The following is a 16743-nucleotide window of genomic DNA, read 5'->3' on the forward strand; positions in this document are numbered from 1 at the left end:
ATCTGTTAGAAGAGATATGGTTTTAAGATGCGGACTATGATCAGAGGGTTTTTGTGCTGGCCTGGTAGTGAGTAGCCGACTACAACCTTTAGTTTTCAGTTTCGTGATGAGCGCAATGTTTTCTACTTCGAGATCGTCGCAGGGAGGTTCATCTTCAGGGAACTTGATCGAGTTTAAGGTTGGTTCGGTGTTTGATACAAACCTATTGGTTCAAGCTATCTTTCATGCTCAGTCAAGTCCGTCCTATGAATGGGCATTGTTTTCAAATATACACCTCCCCTGAAATTAATGAATTATTACTGGTCATTTACTGTTTGTGGATTCCATTACTGAGTTATAGATTGATAGAATAGTGTTGCAGTGATCATGATAGTTGTTCTGCAAGCAATGAACAAGCAATGAATAATAGAATGACGCAGTCTTCTTGTGGGCGTCAACGAGGCTAAAACGTATAGTGGGTTTGCCGTAAAATTTTAAAATTTTCTATACAATGATTTATGAAGCATTGTATCAGACCGACACTACTCTCTTCCAGAGACCTAGTGTTAACGTCATTAGGATTTCTAATTTTTTAGTTAGTTCTTCTACTTAAATCTAGGAAATTTAGTTCTTCTACTTAAATCTAGGAATTACATAGTTAGTGATGCCCTTAGCGTGTTATAAAAACTCTACTGGTCCTGCATTTCGACTTTTGTTGTTTTGATACCACAGCTTTCCTTTAGTTTTCTTCGCCCAAGACTAAAGCAGCTTACCACAAACTTGAGAGCATTGGGACCTCTCCACGATGTATACTGCTTTTAGTATTTGTAGGAAAGTTTAGGTTGCAGTTCACGGGTACTATTGCGATCATAATTATCTCTAATCATCCAGAAAAATGGCGTGGTAAACGCACTTGTCTCAGCGAATACCCTTGCGAGGCACCATGACAGTGTCCCAACGCAGACAGCGTCAGCATCCATTGGTTGTTCGCATGCTCCCAGGTTTCGCGCATATACCTACAGTCGCATGCGCGCTACGTCAACAGGTGCCTCTTAGAGGTTCCGATGCGCTAAGGACGTCTCACATGCTGTTTTTCTGGGTATTTAGGCAGTATTGAGTGTGATCGCACTTATACTCAGGATCAAGCATGCGTTGAGGATTTCTTAATAAGGTGTCGTAAGAGAGGTGTGAACGCAAGAGGGGATCGTAAGTTGGGTCGAAAGAAGAGGAAAAAATGAAGAGAGCAAGGAGAAGGCCAGGGGATAGTCAGTGTTAAAGGCATCACCCAACGAATCTGAGGTGGTACGGATTTCAGGTGGAGTATTCGTATACGGGATAATAGATTACGGAGTGGGGAGTGATCCCGCCCATTTCTTCCTAATCGCCGTAAAAAACGGCCCGGAAAATGCGGCCCGTGCAGAAGGTTGGCGCGCTCCAATCAAACTCCTTGTGGAAAATAGTGCGCCGGAACGCTCGAAGCCGTATCTTCCGGGCCGTTTTCTATGGCAATTAGGAAGAAATGAACGGAATCACCCTTCTCTCAATAATCTACGATCTCGTATACGAATACTCCACCTGAAATCAGCACCACCTCATAATCGTGGTGTGCTGCCTTTAAATAAACACACATTAAGGGGTGAAAAATGTTAGAAAAATAGGTGACGTGAAGTATTTTAAAAGATTTCGCTAATGATTTCACACCTTTTGGTCCAGGACGAGTTTGGAAAAAAATATAAACAAATGAACAACATTGAGATTAGAATAGATGCGAGGGATAATGAGTACGAAGAAAAGAAGAAGAGAATGAAGTCAATGGTCAGTTCCTGAAAGAAGTGAGATATTTGCATTTGGCGCTGAAGAGTTTGAAGAGCACATTTCTTATCCAAGAATGGAAAAGATTCGGTCCGCTAAGGACGTCTCACTGCTGTTTCTCTGGTTATTTAACCGGTATTGATTGTGGTCGCAGTCACATTCATATTGAGTGCGATCTAATTAACTATTACCGCCTAAAAAAACACTTTCGATGCTTTTACTAATCGAAAGGGGCGGGTGCAGCTCAGTCGGATAGAGGTTCCGTTGTCTACACGGTCGATCCGAAGTTCGTACCGGCCCTAATGCTTACCAAGTCTTTTATTCTTCCTGGGCCGATAAATTGGTGCCAGACTTGGCTGGGAGGATAAAAACACTGGCCTGACACATTGGCTAGTCCCCGCAATTCACTGTATAGGCCAGTTACGCGTTCGTAAACCTGAATTGAAGTGAACGTAGTGGCGCATCCCAAGCGGATTGACTAACGCCAGACACTCTGTCCTTTATCCTTTACTTATCCTTTAAAGGCATCACCCCACGAATCTGAGGTGGTGCAGATTTCAGGTGGAGTATTCTTATAATGGATAGCAGATTATGGAGAGGAGGGTGATTCCGTCCATTTCTTCTAAATTGCCGTAAAAAACAGCTAGGAAGATGCGGCGCCGCACAAGGCTGGCACGCTCCAGTCGAACTCCCTGTAGAAAATAGTGCGTCAGAACGTCTGAATCCGTATCTTCCGGGCCGTTTTTTACGGCAATTAGGAAGAAATGAACGGAATCACCCTCCTCCGTACCACCTCAGATTCGTGTAGTGATGCCTTAAAAAAAAGGCATCTACAGCGGGAATAGGGATGTAGCTAGTGCAAAGTAGGCTCCACGAGTTTCTGAACAAAGACGCTCAAGTAAATTTTATGCAATTTTGTGCTGTTGTAGAGACAGATTTTGTTCATATTCGATCAAAATTTGGTGTTTCTAGTTTTCCTAGATTTTCTGGAACGCAAAGATAAATGATCAAGCGCCCTGCATTAATCAGTCCGCTTGGGATGCGCCACCGTCTTCATTTCACTTTAGAATCATTTGAGGTTTAAGCACGTGTAACTGTCTTATACTATATACCATACTCGTACTATACTTACTGCTTATACTAGCGGGGGCAAGCCGTTGTGTCAAGTCAGTGTTTTCATCCTCCCAAACAAGTCTGGGACCAATTTACCGACCCGAACGGGTGAAAGGCTTGGTGAGCACTAGGAATTGAAAATTGAATCTTGGAACGTAGTTGAGAAAAGTGCTAAATTCTCCCTCAAATTTCCGAGTTTTTAGCTTTTTAGAGAACCCAGAATAACAACAGAGATCAAAATATGCAGCTAAGGGTTTTCCTTGATGCTCTATCAAAATATGGTGTCAAACTTCTCAACTGCACGATCATAGTCTCACAACGCGAAAAAGTGCGAAATTTCAGGTGTTCGGCTGTGAGTCAAAATCTGTATGACCCCGAACAGAGTCCAATATCTCAGCTCGTTTACAATAGTTTACAAAGACCAATTTGGTGGTTCTTTTATAGAGAGCGAGTTTTGCGATCAGTATTCATTTTCAATTTTTTAGTCGAGAAAAAGACGGAAATTTTGCCAAAATTCTTAACTTTTTCTTAACTAGCTTTTGAAAAACAAGAGGGTCTCAAAAAGAGTTGGTTTGAACGTTACAGAGCAATTCTTCCTCTACTTAACACGCAATTGCTTGTCCATTTTCTTCTCTGGAAAACGCTACTCATCTTTACTTCAACACCGCAAAATCCGACCAGTCTTGTAGTCAATACAATGTCAGAAAAACTACCTGTAAAATGTCTTCAGTAATTTTTTTCGCATTGCAAAAATTAGGATTCCGACGTGGACCGAACTCTTGACCACCTCCTTAACCGATGTCGAAGGGTGTAACCGTGTACAAGTAGTAGTAAGTAGTAGTATGAAAATGGTTTTAAAATCTGTTCACCGTTCTCAGTCGCTTTTTATATTTGCAAAAATGGTGATTTCGGCGGGGATCGAACTCTCGACCGCTTGTTATAACTGTCAAATCAAAAATTGTCGTCGACCACACGTTGAGAGCTTCCTCATCTTTTCATCTTATATGTGCACGTATGTACTGACACACTTCTAATCCTTGCAGTGAACTATCTCTCCGTTAAGAGATTCCTACACCATCTGTTTCGAGGTAAACCAGAGGGTCTCAAAAGCTGCAGGCCTTTAAAGACGTGGTTATTTAACTTTTTCATAGAAGTTGGGATAGATTCGTAATTGCTGTTATCTCGTTATCTCGGTTGCCTTATTTCATGTACTACTTCTATTGTGTAAATGGTTATGCTCGCGGATGCTTTTCCTACCTCTATTCGAGCTGCGGAGTTGAGTGAGGGACTTCGAGAGCAACTCAATACCACTTTGTCCACGTAATTATCTTGTTGTGCAGTTGTAGATCGTAAAGAAACACGACAGCTTTGTCTCCTAAGCATAGATGTGATAGTGGGAGCCGGTGCTCCGACCCCCTTCACTTTTGGACGGTTGGCTAATGTACTCGCTTCACTTTTGAACGGTCTGCGAAAGCATCCTTATCGCTCGAGCTGCACCCTATGAGCCAGACCCCCTTCACATGAGGAGGAGCCGGCTCCGCCCTATCGCAACTATGCTCTTAAGAAAGTAATGCCCAGAAAATGTTGTAACGTTCGCTTCAAACCTTTCGTTTGAAGCCAAAATGTGGCATTTAAGAGGTAGTTGCGCGTTTCTTACCTTGTAGCGCTTTCCGTTGCTGCCTCATGTTCAAAGTTACGTGCGGAAGTCAATGGAGATAAGTAATCTACTTGCGATACTCTGCTCACTCAAAGTACTTCGTTACTTTAGCTCTTCTCTCTTCTATCTTCCAGATCTGACAGTGTGCACAGAATTTGAGAATCTCAGAATTTTTGGTCATTAAATTCCATTAAATCCACTTTACAACGGCTGAATACAACATATAATTAAATTCTTCATCTTCTAAAAGGGGTTACAAAATTCTAACTCTTTCGCAAAAATTCGACTCAGCAGGGAGTTGAATCTGCGTCATCCCATGGTCATGCTGTAGGAACAAAATGTTGATTTTTTCGTGTTTTTTTTTTTTCGAAGTTCCTCTGTAATGCGACCTAAGCACTTGACCCTTCTCCTTTTCCCTCGTATTATGTCCTGTATGTATTTAGAGATTTTTCATGGATTTTAGAATGAAAATAGAATAAAAGTTAAATTATTTCAATAACAATATTTCAAAAGCATTTAAGCAAATTTGGTTCTTCTGCTGCTTGTTTCTGTTTCTTAACTTCTGTCAGCTGCCGATTTTCTCATTTGCCATTCGTTCCTCGTATTAGAAAGTGTTTGCCACGCTTGACCCTGATTATGGTCAACAGTGCTACTTAAGAAACGTTCAACTACTTTTCATAGCATATGAGTTTGGGATGGTACGTAACGGTTTGAAATAACATTTACAGTAGAGGGCAGGTTTTATGGTGCAGGAGTTTGAAAACTATAACTATACACTTTACTAGAAAATAACGCCATTTTCCAAATGATTTTTTTCGAAATATTTACGCGAACTGATCCCATTGTTCTTGATAAGCTGCGTATCGTTCAGGCTGGGCGTTCTTTCTTGCAACCCGCTGCTGCTGTTAACAAGAAGAAGGTAGTTTCTTTCATGTTTCTTTTAAATCTATAATCGTCCAGAAAAACATTTTTCTTGATATTTTTCAAGGTTGTGGCCGACAAGACAAAAGGTCTTGTTTTCATCAAGCAGTCTAATGACCAGCTTATGCACTTTTGCTGGAAGAACAGGGAAACTGGAGCAATCGTGGATGTCAGTTAACATAGTTGTACACCAATGTGATAGAAATAGAATTTTCCGCTTTTATAGGACCTCATTATCTTCCCAGGAGACACTGAATTCAAGGAAGTGAAAGGCTGTCCTGATGGAAAGGTGTACATGCTCAAGTTTAAGACCTCAGACGAACGCCGGTTGTTTTGGATACAAGATGGCAACAATGATGCAGATAAAGATCTTTGTCAGAAAGTGGGTAAATTGATGGAAACTTTACAATGTTCGTATCAGCGAGAAATATATCAGGTGAATGATGCTCTCAACAAACCTCCTACTACTCGTGCATCTGCTCGTGGAGGTTCTTCTGAACGCACTACTGGAGGATTATCAACGGCTAATCTTGCTGGGCTTAGTGGCAGTGAGGTGATTGGTTTCGCTCGGATGGATGAAAATCTGCAAACGTTTTTCTTCTTTATATGGGTCTATACATGTTGATTGTTTTCTGTTTTCTAGAAGTCAGTATTTTAGAAAATGATGTTGTAATTATGGTACCTGTTACATTTAAAATCTGGATTTTCCGCTATTCTACTTTCGTCATGTTGAGTGTCAAAGATGGTTTTCCCTACCGCGTTGTTTTTTACAGGAGCTAGGTGCGCTAGGAGGTTTGGACCAGCAACAACTCATGCAGCTACTGCAATTTATGAACCAGGTGTGGCAATAATCGATGATACTGATGAATAACTTTACCATTTGTTGTTCTCATTATCATTATCATAATCTTTTTTTTTAAGGGAAGTTCCGATTCTCCAGCGCTTGTTTCTCAGATACCGTCTGGGAACAATACAGATCGTAACACTTCTTCGGGCGCTCCTAAAGGTTTCTTTGTATTTACTTCTTTTAATACAGTCCATATGTATTTCTTTAGTTTCGGCTTCCGAACTCACTCAACTGCAAACATTGCTTGGTGGCCTCAGAACTCCGGGAACAAGAGGTGCTGATTCGTCCCAAGGAAGCTCGGAGCGTCAGGTGGCTGTTGAACTGGGTGATATAGTTGCTGGGGGACAAGTTGTTGAGACAGCCAAAAATAACGCTGGTGAGGTTCATTAGTCTCTTTTGTGGTTTAGCTTTTAAGTGCTTTATTAGTATTGGAGAGGTTAGCTGCAGTAAACGTTGGCTTTAATTATTCTGCTATATGAAAGGAAGGAGTCCCCACAATATAGCCCATGATCTTTATAATGTTCCACACTCTTCACTGGAGCACTTCTTGGAGGATAATGATAAATGTACCACATTTTAAAATCCTCTTCATTCTCAATCGCAATCGCATTCAGACATGGGAGACACTCTTGTTTTCTAACTTTTGACCTTCCAAATTATAAAAAATTTTCGGGGAGGCTAGTGTCGTGCCCAGCGCGACTTTCTCAGCCAGCCAGCACCCTTTCTCACGCAGCGCACGGGAAGCATTGCCATCGGAAATGTACTACGGAAGCGTTTCCTGCCAGCCGCAATATATGAGGGCTGACTCCGAGCACTCAGGGTCCATTCTGTGGTGTTATTCTTTTATGCTTGTGTTTTACTTCCCTGGCTGGCTGCCCTTGAGCTCCGAACCGCATCCACTATCCACCTAACCGCCGAGAACCAGAACCACTGAGCTATTGATAGGCCCACCATCAATCCATGTTTTATGTCGTGTTTTATGTTTTGCCATGTATTGTCGATATAAGGATAAAACCGCATGTATAACCACATGTACCGCAAGATATCCGCAGGGGCTAAGGTTGGGAGTGGGATGCCGGGCGCGAGCCTGCAGATTCGTAGGGGCTGGGCTGAAATGTGGTGGCTAGCACAGCGCGAGCACCTCCGGATCCGAGCAGTCGGGTCCTACCCACCGATCCCTGCCGCTCCTTTTCGGAGCGGACCCAGGATACGGCACCTAGTATCCGCAATACATAGTTGGTTTCTTCTTCGGATTCTGTACTTCGTACCTATGTTTAACTGGACGGCTGTACGCTGTATCAGGGCGCTGCGGGAGAACACACCAGATTTGGTCTAACACGGAGTTGTGTGCAGAACAATCGACACATCCCGATCACCAACGAAAGATATAAGGATAAAACCGCATGTATAACTGAGCTTATTTCAATCTCAACTGATTTCTTTCTCGCTCGATCCTGTAATGATGAGGAACTGTTCATGCAATGAGGCTGCGACGCCGGGGAATCAGCGAAAACGATGCAGCTCATAGCAGTCGATCGCAAATACTGGACACTACAAGAGATTATATCTGGGGTCTATGGCGTGTTTGTGTTCTCATCTATACTATTGTGTTGCTCTCCGACGTAGTAAATGCGGTAGTGATTTTTGTAATGTTTCCCAACAACGCACAAAAGGTACTTTTCAATGTATTCAATAATCGTTTAGAGATTGTAGCAGCTTTTGATGTGTATGTGAATGTGTGTGTGAAAGCAGTTTAAAGCTTAGTGAACATAACGAATACGAAATAAACAGAGAAAATGGCAAAATCAAGGTGAAAGAATCGGATGTTGTAGCAGAATGTGCTGCTTCATCCCGCGCAAGCGAGAAATCTATCGCTAAGGAGATGGATGTAAAAGTTTAAGTATTTCGGTTCACTTCTTAACTGAGCTTATTTCAATCTCAACTGATTTCGAGTACCTGTATTACAGTCGGGCCAAAACGACCTGTAGATAGATCTCTGTGGTTGCGAGAGCGGCTGCGTTCGAAGCAGCGTGGTTAAACTAGCAGGTAGAATCGAGATGGGATCATCGCTAGATTCTTTCAGGCAGTAGCGATGAGACGGAGTGGACCCTCGATGGCAACAGCTAGTTTCACCCTTTCTTCGAACGCAGCCGTTTACACAACTGCACCGAGATTCAAGTCGTTGTTGACTGAACGTGACTTTTAGCATGTTTTTTAGATCGTCTCCTCAATCATATGCCTGCTGAAGACAAAAGTTCGTCGGACACGAAGAAAGCCTTAGAAGATACAGTTCGGTCTCCACATTACAGACAGGTGGTTAATCACTTTCTTCATGTGATAGGTATAGTGGGGTCCAAACGATATGAAGCACGGCCCGTTGCGTAAGCGGCTGCGCTTGAAGCGGCGAGGTGGAGACGGAATCGACGGATGGCGCTAGTAAGGGTCCTAACGCTCTACCGCTTCGAGCGCAGCCGCTTACGCAACTGCGGCGTGTTCCATGTCGTTTTGACCCGACTATATATTAGGCTGGACAGAAAGTCTTGTCTCCTTAGCTACATGGGGCCGTTTTTCTCGAACGACCGATGCGAGCTTCTGGAGCTGAGTAGCGTATATGGAACCGTTGACGGCGTGGTCTTGTGGTGGCAGCTCATAAAAAAACATTCTCCTTGAATACCAGAAGCAACAAAGATGACACTTCTTGGGACGTAGGTCCGATTTGGCTTGCGTCGGCGGGTCTTTTCCTCGGGGGAGCTACACGACACGGTGCGCGTTGGAGTGGTAGAGGACCCAAATCTCATTTCCATTAATAAGATTTTCGAGAAACTCCTTTCGATGCGGGCGAGGAAGGAAAGATTGACAAATGGATCCCTTTGTAAAGCGGGTGCTATCCGTCAAAATGTGACGGATCGAGCCAGCACATGTCTGTAGCTGAGTGCCTGGAGGCGACTGACTTCTGTTGAATGGCTGCACCCGAATCTCGTCGCAAAACTGCGGATATTGACTTCCGGATCCTCTTTGACAGCGTCGAGAATGGCGGAGTCTTCGACAGTGTGAGGGCGTTCCTACCAATGCCGTCTTCGAAGTCTGTGTCTCCGCTGCAGAGCGGGCGAACAGTCCTAGTGGTATATATATTTATTGTGGAGAACACAAGTACGCCCAAAGATGGGAGTTCTGGAAGTTCCGAAAGATGGGTGACAAGACCTTCTGTCCAGCCTGGTAATTGAGATGTTGAAGAATGGTGCTAGCTGTGAAGTTTCATCTTTTTGAAATCAACGGATGTTTTATTAAACCTCCTGATTTCTCAGTACCCTTTTCATGGAGATTTTGTTTTTTTTTTCTTCTATAATATTCTAGGCCTATGGAAAGTCCGTTGTCCATATCAAATAACCTTTAAGGTACACAACGTACACATTTAGTAAAAGCCTTCTAAAAATTTTGTTGCTTTAGGCTAAAATGCAGGTTAGATTACGGGGACATGTCCGAGATGGTGCTTTTAACACACATTGCACGGCTCATTAGAACTCATAAAAGCCTGAAGCGTGAACATCATTACGATCCAGAGTGAAAACACATCAAATTCATATTTTCTGTCTGGAAAGTTTGCAAGTTCTTTGCATTAGAAAAAAAATTTCAAAAACGCTGAATTACTGAGTATTCGTGTCGACCATGAATTGGAAATAATAGTGGTGGATAATAATAGTAGAAAAAATTTAGGGAAAATGTTGATGCAGAAATTTAAATTAGGATAGCTTTAAGTTAGATAGTTAATTTAGGGTTTTATATAATTAGGTACGCGTATGCACGTCTGATTGCTACCTGCTCGTGGTGGCCCTGCTCAAACGCAATCAGGCGTTCAAGTGTACGCATTGGGAATGTACGAGCTATATAACCTGCACTGTTATATAGCAAAGGCTTCCCATACATTGCAAAAAGGTGCTGGCATCATTAGCATCATGCCAGAGTCATACCCTGAAAGGTCGAATGCCTGAGGGAAACATGAAATCTTTGGTGGTCGCTCTCAAGTGAACTCCAAGAAGCCGCTCATTCCAGACTTCTGCGATGTCTGCATGCAACATTTGCTGCATTGCAATGAACACGCATCAGGAATCGCCCTCTCATTAGTATCGACAATTACACCATTTACTGCGGTGATGCTGATGAATGGAAAATAGGAGGCTGCGCAGTCTCTGTTAGGAACTTAGGAACGGTTATAACAACCTGGTGGAAGAGTTGGATCAACGTCAAGATGCGCCTTGTACGATTGCGGGATCGTAGAGGACTCAAACTCTGGATCGTAAGTGCTCGCGCACCTAGGGAGACCGCAGAGGACCACTACAAGGACCCGTTTTATGATGAACTCAATACGTTGATAACCCAGATATTAAGCCAGGCGGTAATTGTCGCAATTGATGCGATTGCAAAGATGGGAACAAACAACAATCCGATGTGCTTGGAAAATGGTTCTATCCCATGGAGCAAACATCGGACAATGGAGATCGTCTGATTGACCTTTGCGAGCAGACGAATCTCATCATTGCCTCCACGTTTAAGAGGAATCATCGACGCCATCAGCTTACGTGGAGAGGGACAACCACATTAACGCCAAAAGAGCAGCGAAAACGGAAGATGCCGGCCACTAAGCTTCAGCTCGATTACGTTCTGACGAAGGACGTATCTTTGTCAGATATCCGAAAATCCAGAGCTGCATCTGCGGAGACAATATGTACGTACAATTCTGTATGTGTTGCCCGCACTAATGATGACTTCAGCCAGAAGAAGCGTCTGAGAAGGAGGTTGCGTCCTCAGATGAAACGTGATCGTGAGAACGAATAGACGTCAAGGGCGAAAGAGTTTGGGAAGGCGTGGGAGGACAAAAAGACAAGGACAAAAAGCCTTATACTTTGCTAAGGCAATATATCGGCAAGATGAAGAGGTGTTCGCCTGTCCTGAACACAGCTAACGAAGTCGCTGTCTGGGAGGCAACATTGCCCATCTGGAGGGACATTTTAACACTTTGCTGAACCGAAAACCGCCGTCAGTTCCAGAACTCGTGCACGCTCAAAGACAGACGTACAACATGATCAGCGAAAAGCCACTGACGAAGTCGGAGGTTCTAGTCTGCATTTAAAAAAAAAATGGAAAATCTGGAGGAGACGATGGAATTAGCGCAGAAATACTTAGATCTCTTCCTCCTGGGATTCGTGAGATGACGAAGATCATCCGTTCAATATGGACTGACGAAAGATTCCTGACGCTATTATAATTCCTCTCCGCAAGAAGCTATCCGCTACGGAATCCAGTAATTACCGAGGAGTATCATTGCTGCGTGTAATTTACAAGGTTTTGAAGCGGATCATCCAGGATCGACTAATCCGACATCGTGAAGGAACCACCCGTGACGAGCAAGCCTGTTTTCGCCCTGGTCGATCGACGATTGATCCGGTGTTTATTGTGAGAAGAGTGAAGTGTGGCAGCGGTATTCGAAGCCTCTACAATTAGCATTTTTGGACTTCGAAGTTGCTTTAGACTCTCCTCACCGAGCCCTTCTCAATGCGCTTTGCGCCGATGGAGTTCCATGAAAATTCGTACGCCTAATAAACGACATCAATGGAAGAACAACTGCTGTGGTTCGAACACAAGCTGGATGTGCTACACCTTCGAAGTGGAAACTGCAGTGAGACTAAAGAACGTGGCGAGACCCTTTCTGTTTAGCTTTCCCGTAGATGACATAATGAGCAACAGTTGAGCAGTGTCCCACCGATGTGTTTTTAGCACCTGCACGTCTCTTTGAGGATCTCGAGTACGCCGACGCTGTAGTAATATTTGCTTCTAGCAGCGGGAAGTTACAAGCAGATGTGGGCCTCCTCGAGACCCTCAACGGGAATCAAAGTGGATGGACAACCTATCGCACTCGTGGGTTCTGTTATTTGGGTTGTGTGCTGAAAAACGATGGCAGCTACGAGAGAGATATTCAGCAAAGATGCGCTGAAGCTAACTCGGCATTCAACTCACTGACCGAGTGCCTGTGGTCGACCCCCATCGCAAACGAAGTCAAACTGCGAATCTATCTATCCGTAATTCGCCCTATCATGATGTACGGATCGGAGACTTGGGCAGCGCCGGCGACGGTGATGGAAAAGCTTGACTGCATGGAGAGAAAGCTGTTTAGACGACTGCTAGGCTACTTTTGGCCATTGGTATGCCTTAATGAGGAACTTTACTCGGAAGTGGACATGGTGTACCGGCGGATGACACGTGGAAAACGCCAACATCCTGCTCGGCCTTCTGAAGTAGTCATGGAAAACCGTCTTCGCTTCTTTGGCTACGTTATGAGGAGATTGTCTGATCTTCTACTAAAGGTAGTCCTGAGGATAATTCCAGATCCTAATTGGAAAAGACCTCCTGGTCGTAAAAGAAAGTTCTGGACGGAAGTGGTGAAGGAAGATCTGAGAACACCTGGCGTTGACAGGCAGTTTCAGCCGAGACATGAAATTCCGCTGCTTGTGGAATAGCGACGGATGGGTAGATTCTATGCGAACTCTAGCTCGAGATCGAACAGGATGGGCTCATATATGTTCAAAGACAACACACAACGGCGAAGATGCGGATTGCCGCGTTATGTCGTAACACCTGCCCACCGATTAAGTCAAGTAAGTCACATAATTAGCTCCGGTGCTTGGAAGATGGTTATGCTTATGAAGTCGACGGACCAAAAAGGGAACAAAAAAAGTTTTTCGATGCATAATAACAACACCGTAATTATTAGCTCAACTGCAGTGTCGCAAGACTTGCACACTTCGTGGTTATTTTTGCGTACCTTCTCGAGTGCGGGACAAGAGGTACCCGCGAAAATCTACAGACTGCGGGGGTACCCAGGAAATTGGGTGCAGCCGCTGTGTGTGTCAGCAGCAGTAATGGACGCTGCGTCTCTCTAGGCGCACTGTCCATCCTCATGCTCCGTCCACGCCTTCCACCGAAGGCCCGGATGTTTCTACTCTGATTTGAATTGATAAAACGAACTTATAACCGAATGAAGTGGTGGGATATGAGTTCGAAAATGAGAAGCTCGTGTGTAAATTAAGATTGCGGGGGGGGGGGGGGGGATGACGGGGAATTGCGTTATACTCCTAAGAATGACAGAAAAATGATGGAATAACAAAATGCAAGAGCAAAACCCATTAATTAATCAAAAAGACAACGATGTTAGCTGTGACCTATATAATGCGATATAGATTACCCTACGGCTTTCACAGTTTGAGGAAGCATCGCAAGTAAAGTTTATAAAGGAGTACAAGCCCCAGTCCTGTTTTGATTTTGAGGCGAGTGAACTTCATTGCTTAATTCACGCTTTGTTACGGAGAAGGCTAAATAAGGGATATATTTATAGTATATATTCTAATAGTTATTAACATATTATGTATATATATATATTCTAATAGTTATTAATATATTCTAATAATTATCGACTTTTATTTTCTTTATTTTTTTTTATTTTTACGAGTAGAAAACTGCCTTCCAGTTGTTCTCCACTTGGTCGTCATTTCCATTAAAGGCACTAAATTCAGGGTGTTCAGAGATCCTACGTGACAGGGCCACTTCTCACACTGGTTTTATGGATAATTAGATGGACCGGACACGATCACATTTATGGTCATGAACTATACCTCTGACCGTATTTATTCGTGGGGAGATCGCAAAACTCCGTTCCAAGGCTTTTAAAAACCGTTGAAAAGGGGAAGTTTGAGGGCATCCAGAAGCAGGCTTAATTGGTACATATGCAGGTTTTTTTTAGGTCTGAGCAATTCAACAGGGTTTGTTGATTTAATAATTGCGTTTGTTAATATAATTGCCCTAATTAAACTATTATATTTCTTTTGTCACAATTTAAGAATATGAAGATACAAAAACCTTTACTCACACATTGATTGGTATTTACAAGGTTGTGACCATACAGAAGGGTGTTGGGTGAAGCAAGTGTAGTCTTTATGAAAGATGTTGGGTTATAAAATCCCTCAAGAAATGAGACACTTTTCGGGGATCTGTTTCCACACTTTATAAGGGAGATGCTCGCTGCTGAACTGGCACTTCAAAAGGACGTCGTAGAAATGATCGTCTCAGCATAGTCGCCTTTCAGTCCATGACGGTTGCGACTTTTAGCATACAAATGAGACCGGGTGCTTTTTTTTGCGTTGCGTGTGTACTTCTGTGATCATTTCCAAGAAGTTTACAGAGTAGTTGGCGGTCTCGTTGCAGACGGCACTTCTCAGTAGAACATTTTTTTGGATAATAGCATAGGTTTGCACAGCTGCGATCATCTGCAACTCCCACGAAAATGAGCCTCGCTCCATCCCAAATAATTCCTGTCCTTGGGAACTATGTGGCTTACACTGTAGTTGCGACGCACGATGTATGTTTCATCGACCTGAACTACTGTATTAGATCCTCCGAGTTGTGTTATGTTCGTGGTGCAATAATCAACAAGTACAGTGTGAAACCACTGAATCTACTCAGCGACGCTCTTTTCATCAATCGTTCATCAATACAACATTCGCATCATTTCCTTCACGAGTTCGAGTCCATAGGCGAAGAGGTATTCAGTCAAGATCTTGCGATCGATCCACAAAGTTTCGAAAAAAGTCCTGTTTAGTGCTACATATATGCTGCATATATGTTGTACGGAATTCACACTGGCGTTTGTAGTATTCGAATTTCCAGCGCGTATTTTCACCGTTCGCGTTCTACTTTGTGATTTTACGGGGACTTCAGTGGTGGTACGGTCACTCCTTCCATAGCAATCCGTAATAAGCAAGCCATTAGTCAAATTCTTCTTTGGACTTCGACGCAAGCTCAGGCCACATAGCAATCAGAGTTAGATCACCAACAGTCAGCAAGTTAGGCGCAGCCGTTTTGCCGTTACGCAAATGAATGGCAGATTTCCACTCATTGGGCCTTGAATACAGCGATTTTCGTAAATATTTCTCAATTAACATCCAACTAATAGGGAGCCAAAACGGATTTGAGCGATTTGTCAATGCTGTTGGGCTTCCAGTCAATGACTTAGAAAGCCATTGTGACGAATTTCGACAAAGAATGATAGCTGGCTAATTAAGTAATTATTGCTAATTAACGTAATCGCTAAAGCAACTAAGACTGTGTGACTGGCTCATGCCTCAAGAAACCTACTTAGATAGCCGTACTACCACTTTTGGGTGCCTCCTAGAACTTCCTTTTCCTCATTTTGATGTAACAGTCGCTATGTATGTCACACGTATTGTACAGCAGAGTCAAAAAGAAATGAAACACGTTGCAGTTGCGAAAGTGGTGGCCTTCGAAGGGATGCGGTGGTTAGGATCGAGGATTATGTTAGGACCCTTGCTTGCTACCACCGTTCGTTGCTGCAGTTCTCGATGGTCCCACCTCGATTCGAACCGCTACCTCCACGTCATCATATACTGACTATAGTCGGCTCAAAATGGCATCTTCATGTCTTTTGACCCGACTATAGTCAGTACATGATGTATGTAGTATCATTTGAGTTTTCTACTGCAAAAGAACTATGAAGTATTTTGCAGTATATTAATTGCACTTAATTACTTGTAAATAACGGTATGTAATATGGGACCGTATCCACTTTATTCCTTTCTCACTTCCGCTTTGGCAACCACTTTAGGGTGTTTATGATGACGCTTTATAGGCCGCTAATACGTTCGGTCATGCGCTGTCAACCGGTCAGATGGCTCCTGTTCTTGAACGCTTCGGCATCAGCGACGGAGCTGCTCAAGCGGCTGCATCAGGAAGTTCGTTTCCTATTGTATTGTAGACATTCCTTAATAGTAGTGCTGTGGTTTTCATTTTGCTTACACCTTTTGAAGTGGAAAAGTTTTGTATTGTGCCCTTTCACCGATGTTGCCTTTGCTGCTTTTTTTTTAGATCTACTTGAGTTTGCGAAGAAATTGACTGAAGCGGAGCGTGGTGGCGATGTTCCTGAAGAGAGTTCTGAACCGGCTGCAGCTGCAAATGCTGAATCAACATCTGCACCCGAAGGCGAGGAGGTCGTGAAAGAGCCGAAGCCTAAGCGTGGAAAAACAGAAGAAGACGAGATGGATCTTGATTGAACTCTTTATCAAGAATTGAATCAATGTTACACTGTGAAAATCCATTATTGTTAAGTATACTTACACTGATAATACAAACTTCTGGATGTTTTGATTGGCACTGTTTTGTGGTCTGTTCTTTATATAGGCGCGCCTAGTTACATTTCTAGCTAAGGGATTTTAATTTGTCACCAAGAGCTAATAGTTTTAAATTCGAACATAATTAAATCATCATAGAGTAGAAGTAGAATTGACCACAACAATAACTGACTAGTAAATTCTGCTAAACATTGGTTGTCTCCCTTATTTTTGTCCAAATA

At 43.2% G+C, this 16743-nt stretch overlaps 1 protein-coding gene across 2 annotated transcripts; it reads left to right on the forward strand.

Annotated features, from left to right (window-relative positions):
- Nucleotides 1-106: 106 nt before the first annotated feature.
- On the forward strand, nt 107-16444 carry RB195_009944 (uncharacterized protein; the record flags this gene model as incomplete). Of its 2 annotated transcripts, none has more annotated exons than XM_064190724.1 (11): nt 107-178; nt 5433-5480; nt 5550-5651; nt 5709-5864; nt 5919-6035; nt 6256-6321; nt 6404-6488; nt 6538-6705; nt 8548-8642; nt 16024-16126; nt 16260-16444. In XM_064190724.1, 11 exons carry the CDS (start codon nt 107-109, stop codon nt 16442-16444), a joined length of 1197 nt encoding a protein of 398 aa, XP_064048307.1. The 2 variants fall into 2 exon arrangements, with proteins under 2 accessions (XP_064048307.1, XP_064048308.1); XM_064190725.1 differs by having other exon boundaries at nt 116-178.
- Between the last annotated feature and the right edge of the window lie 299 nt (nt 16445-16743).

This window comes from Necator americanus, chromosome III (genome assembly GCF_031761385.1).
Source record: "Necator americanus strain Aroian chromosome III, whole genome shotgun sequence".
NCBI classification, from domain to species: Eukaryota; Metazoa; Nematoda; class Chromadorea; order Rhabditida; family Ancylostomatidae; genus Necator; species Necator americanus.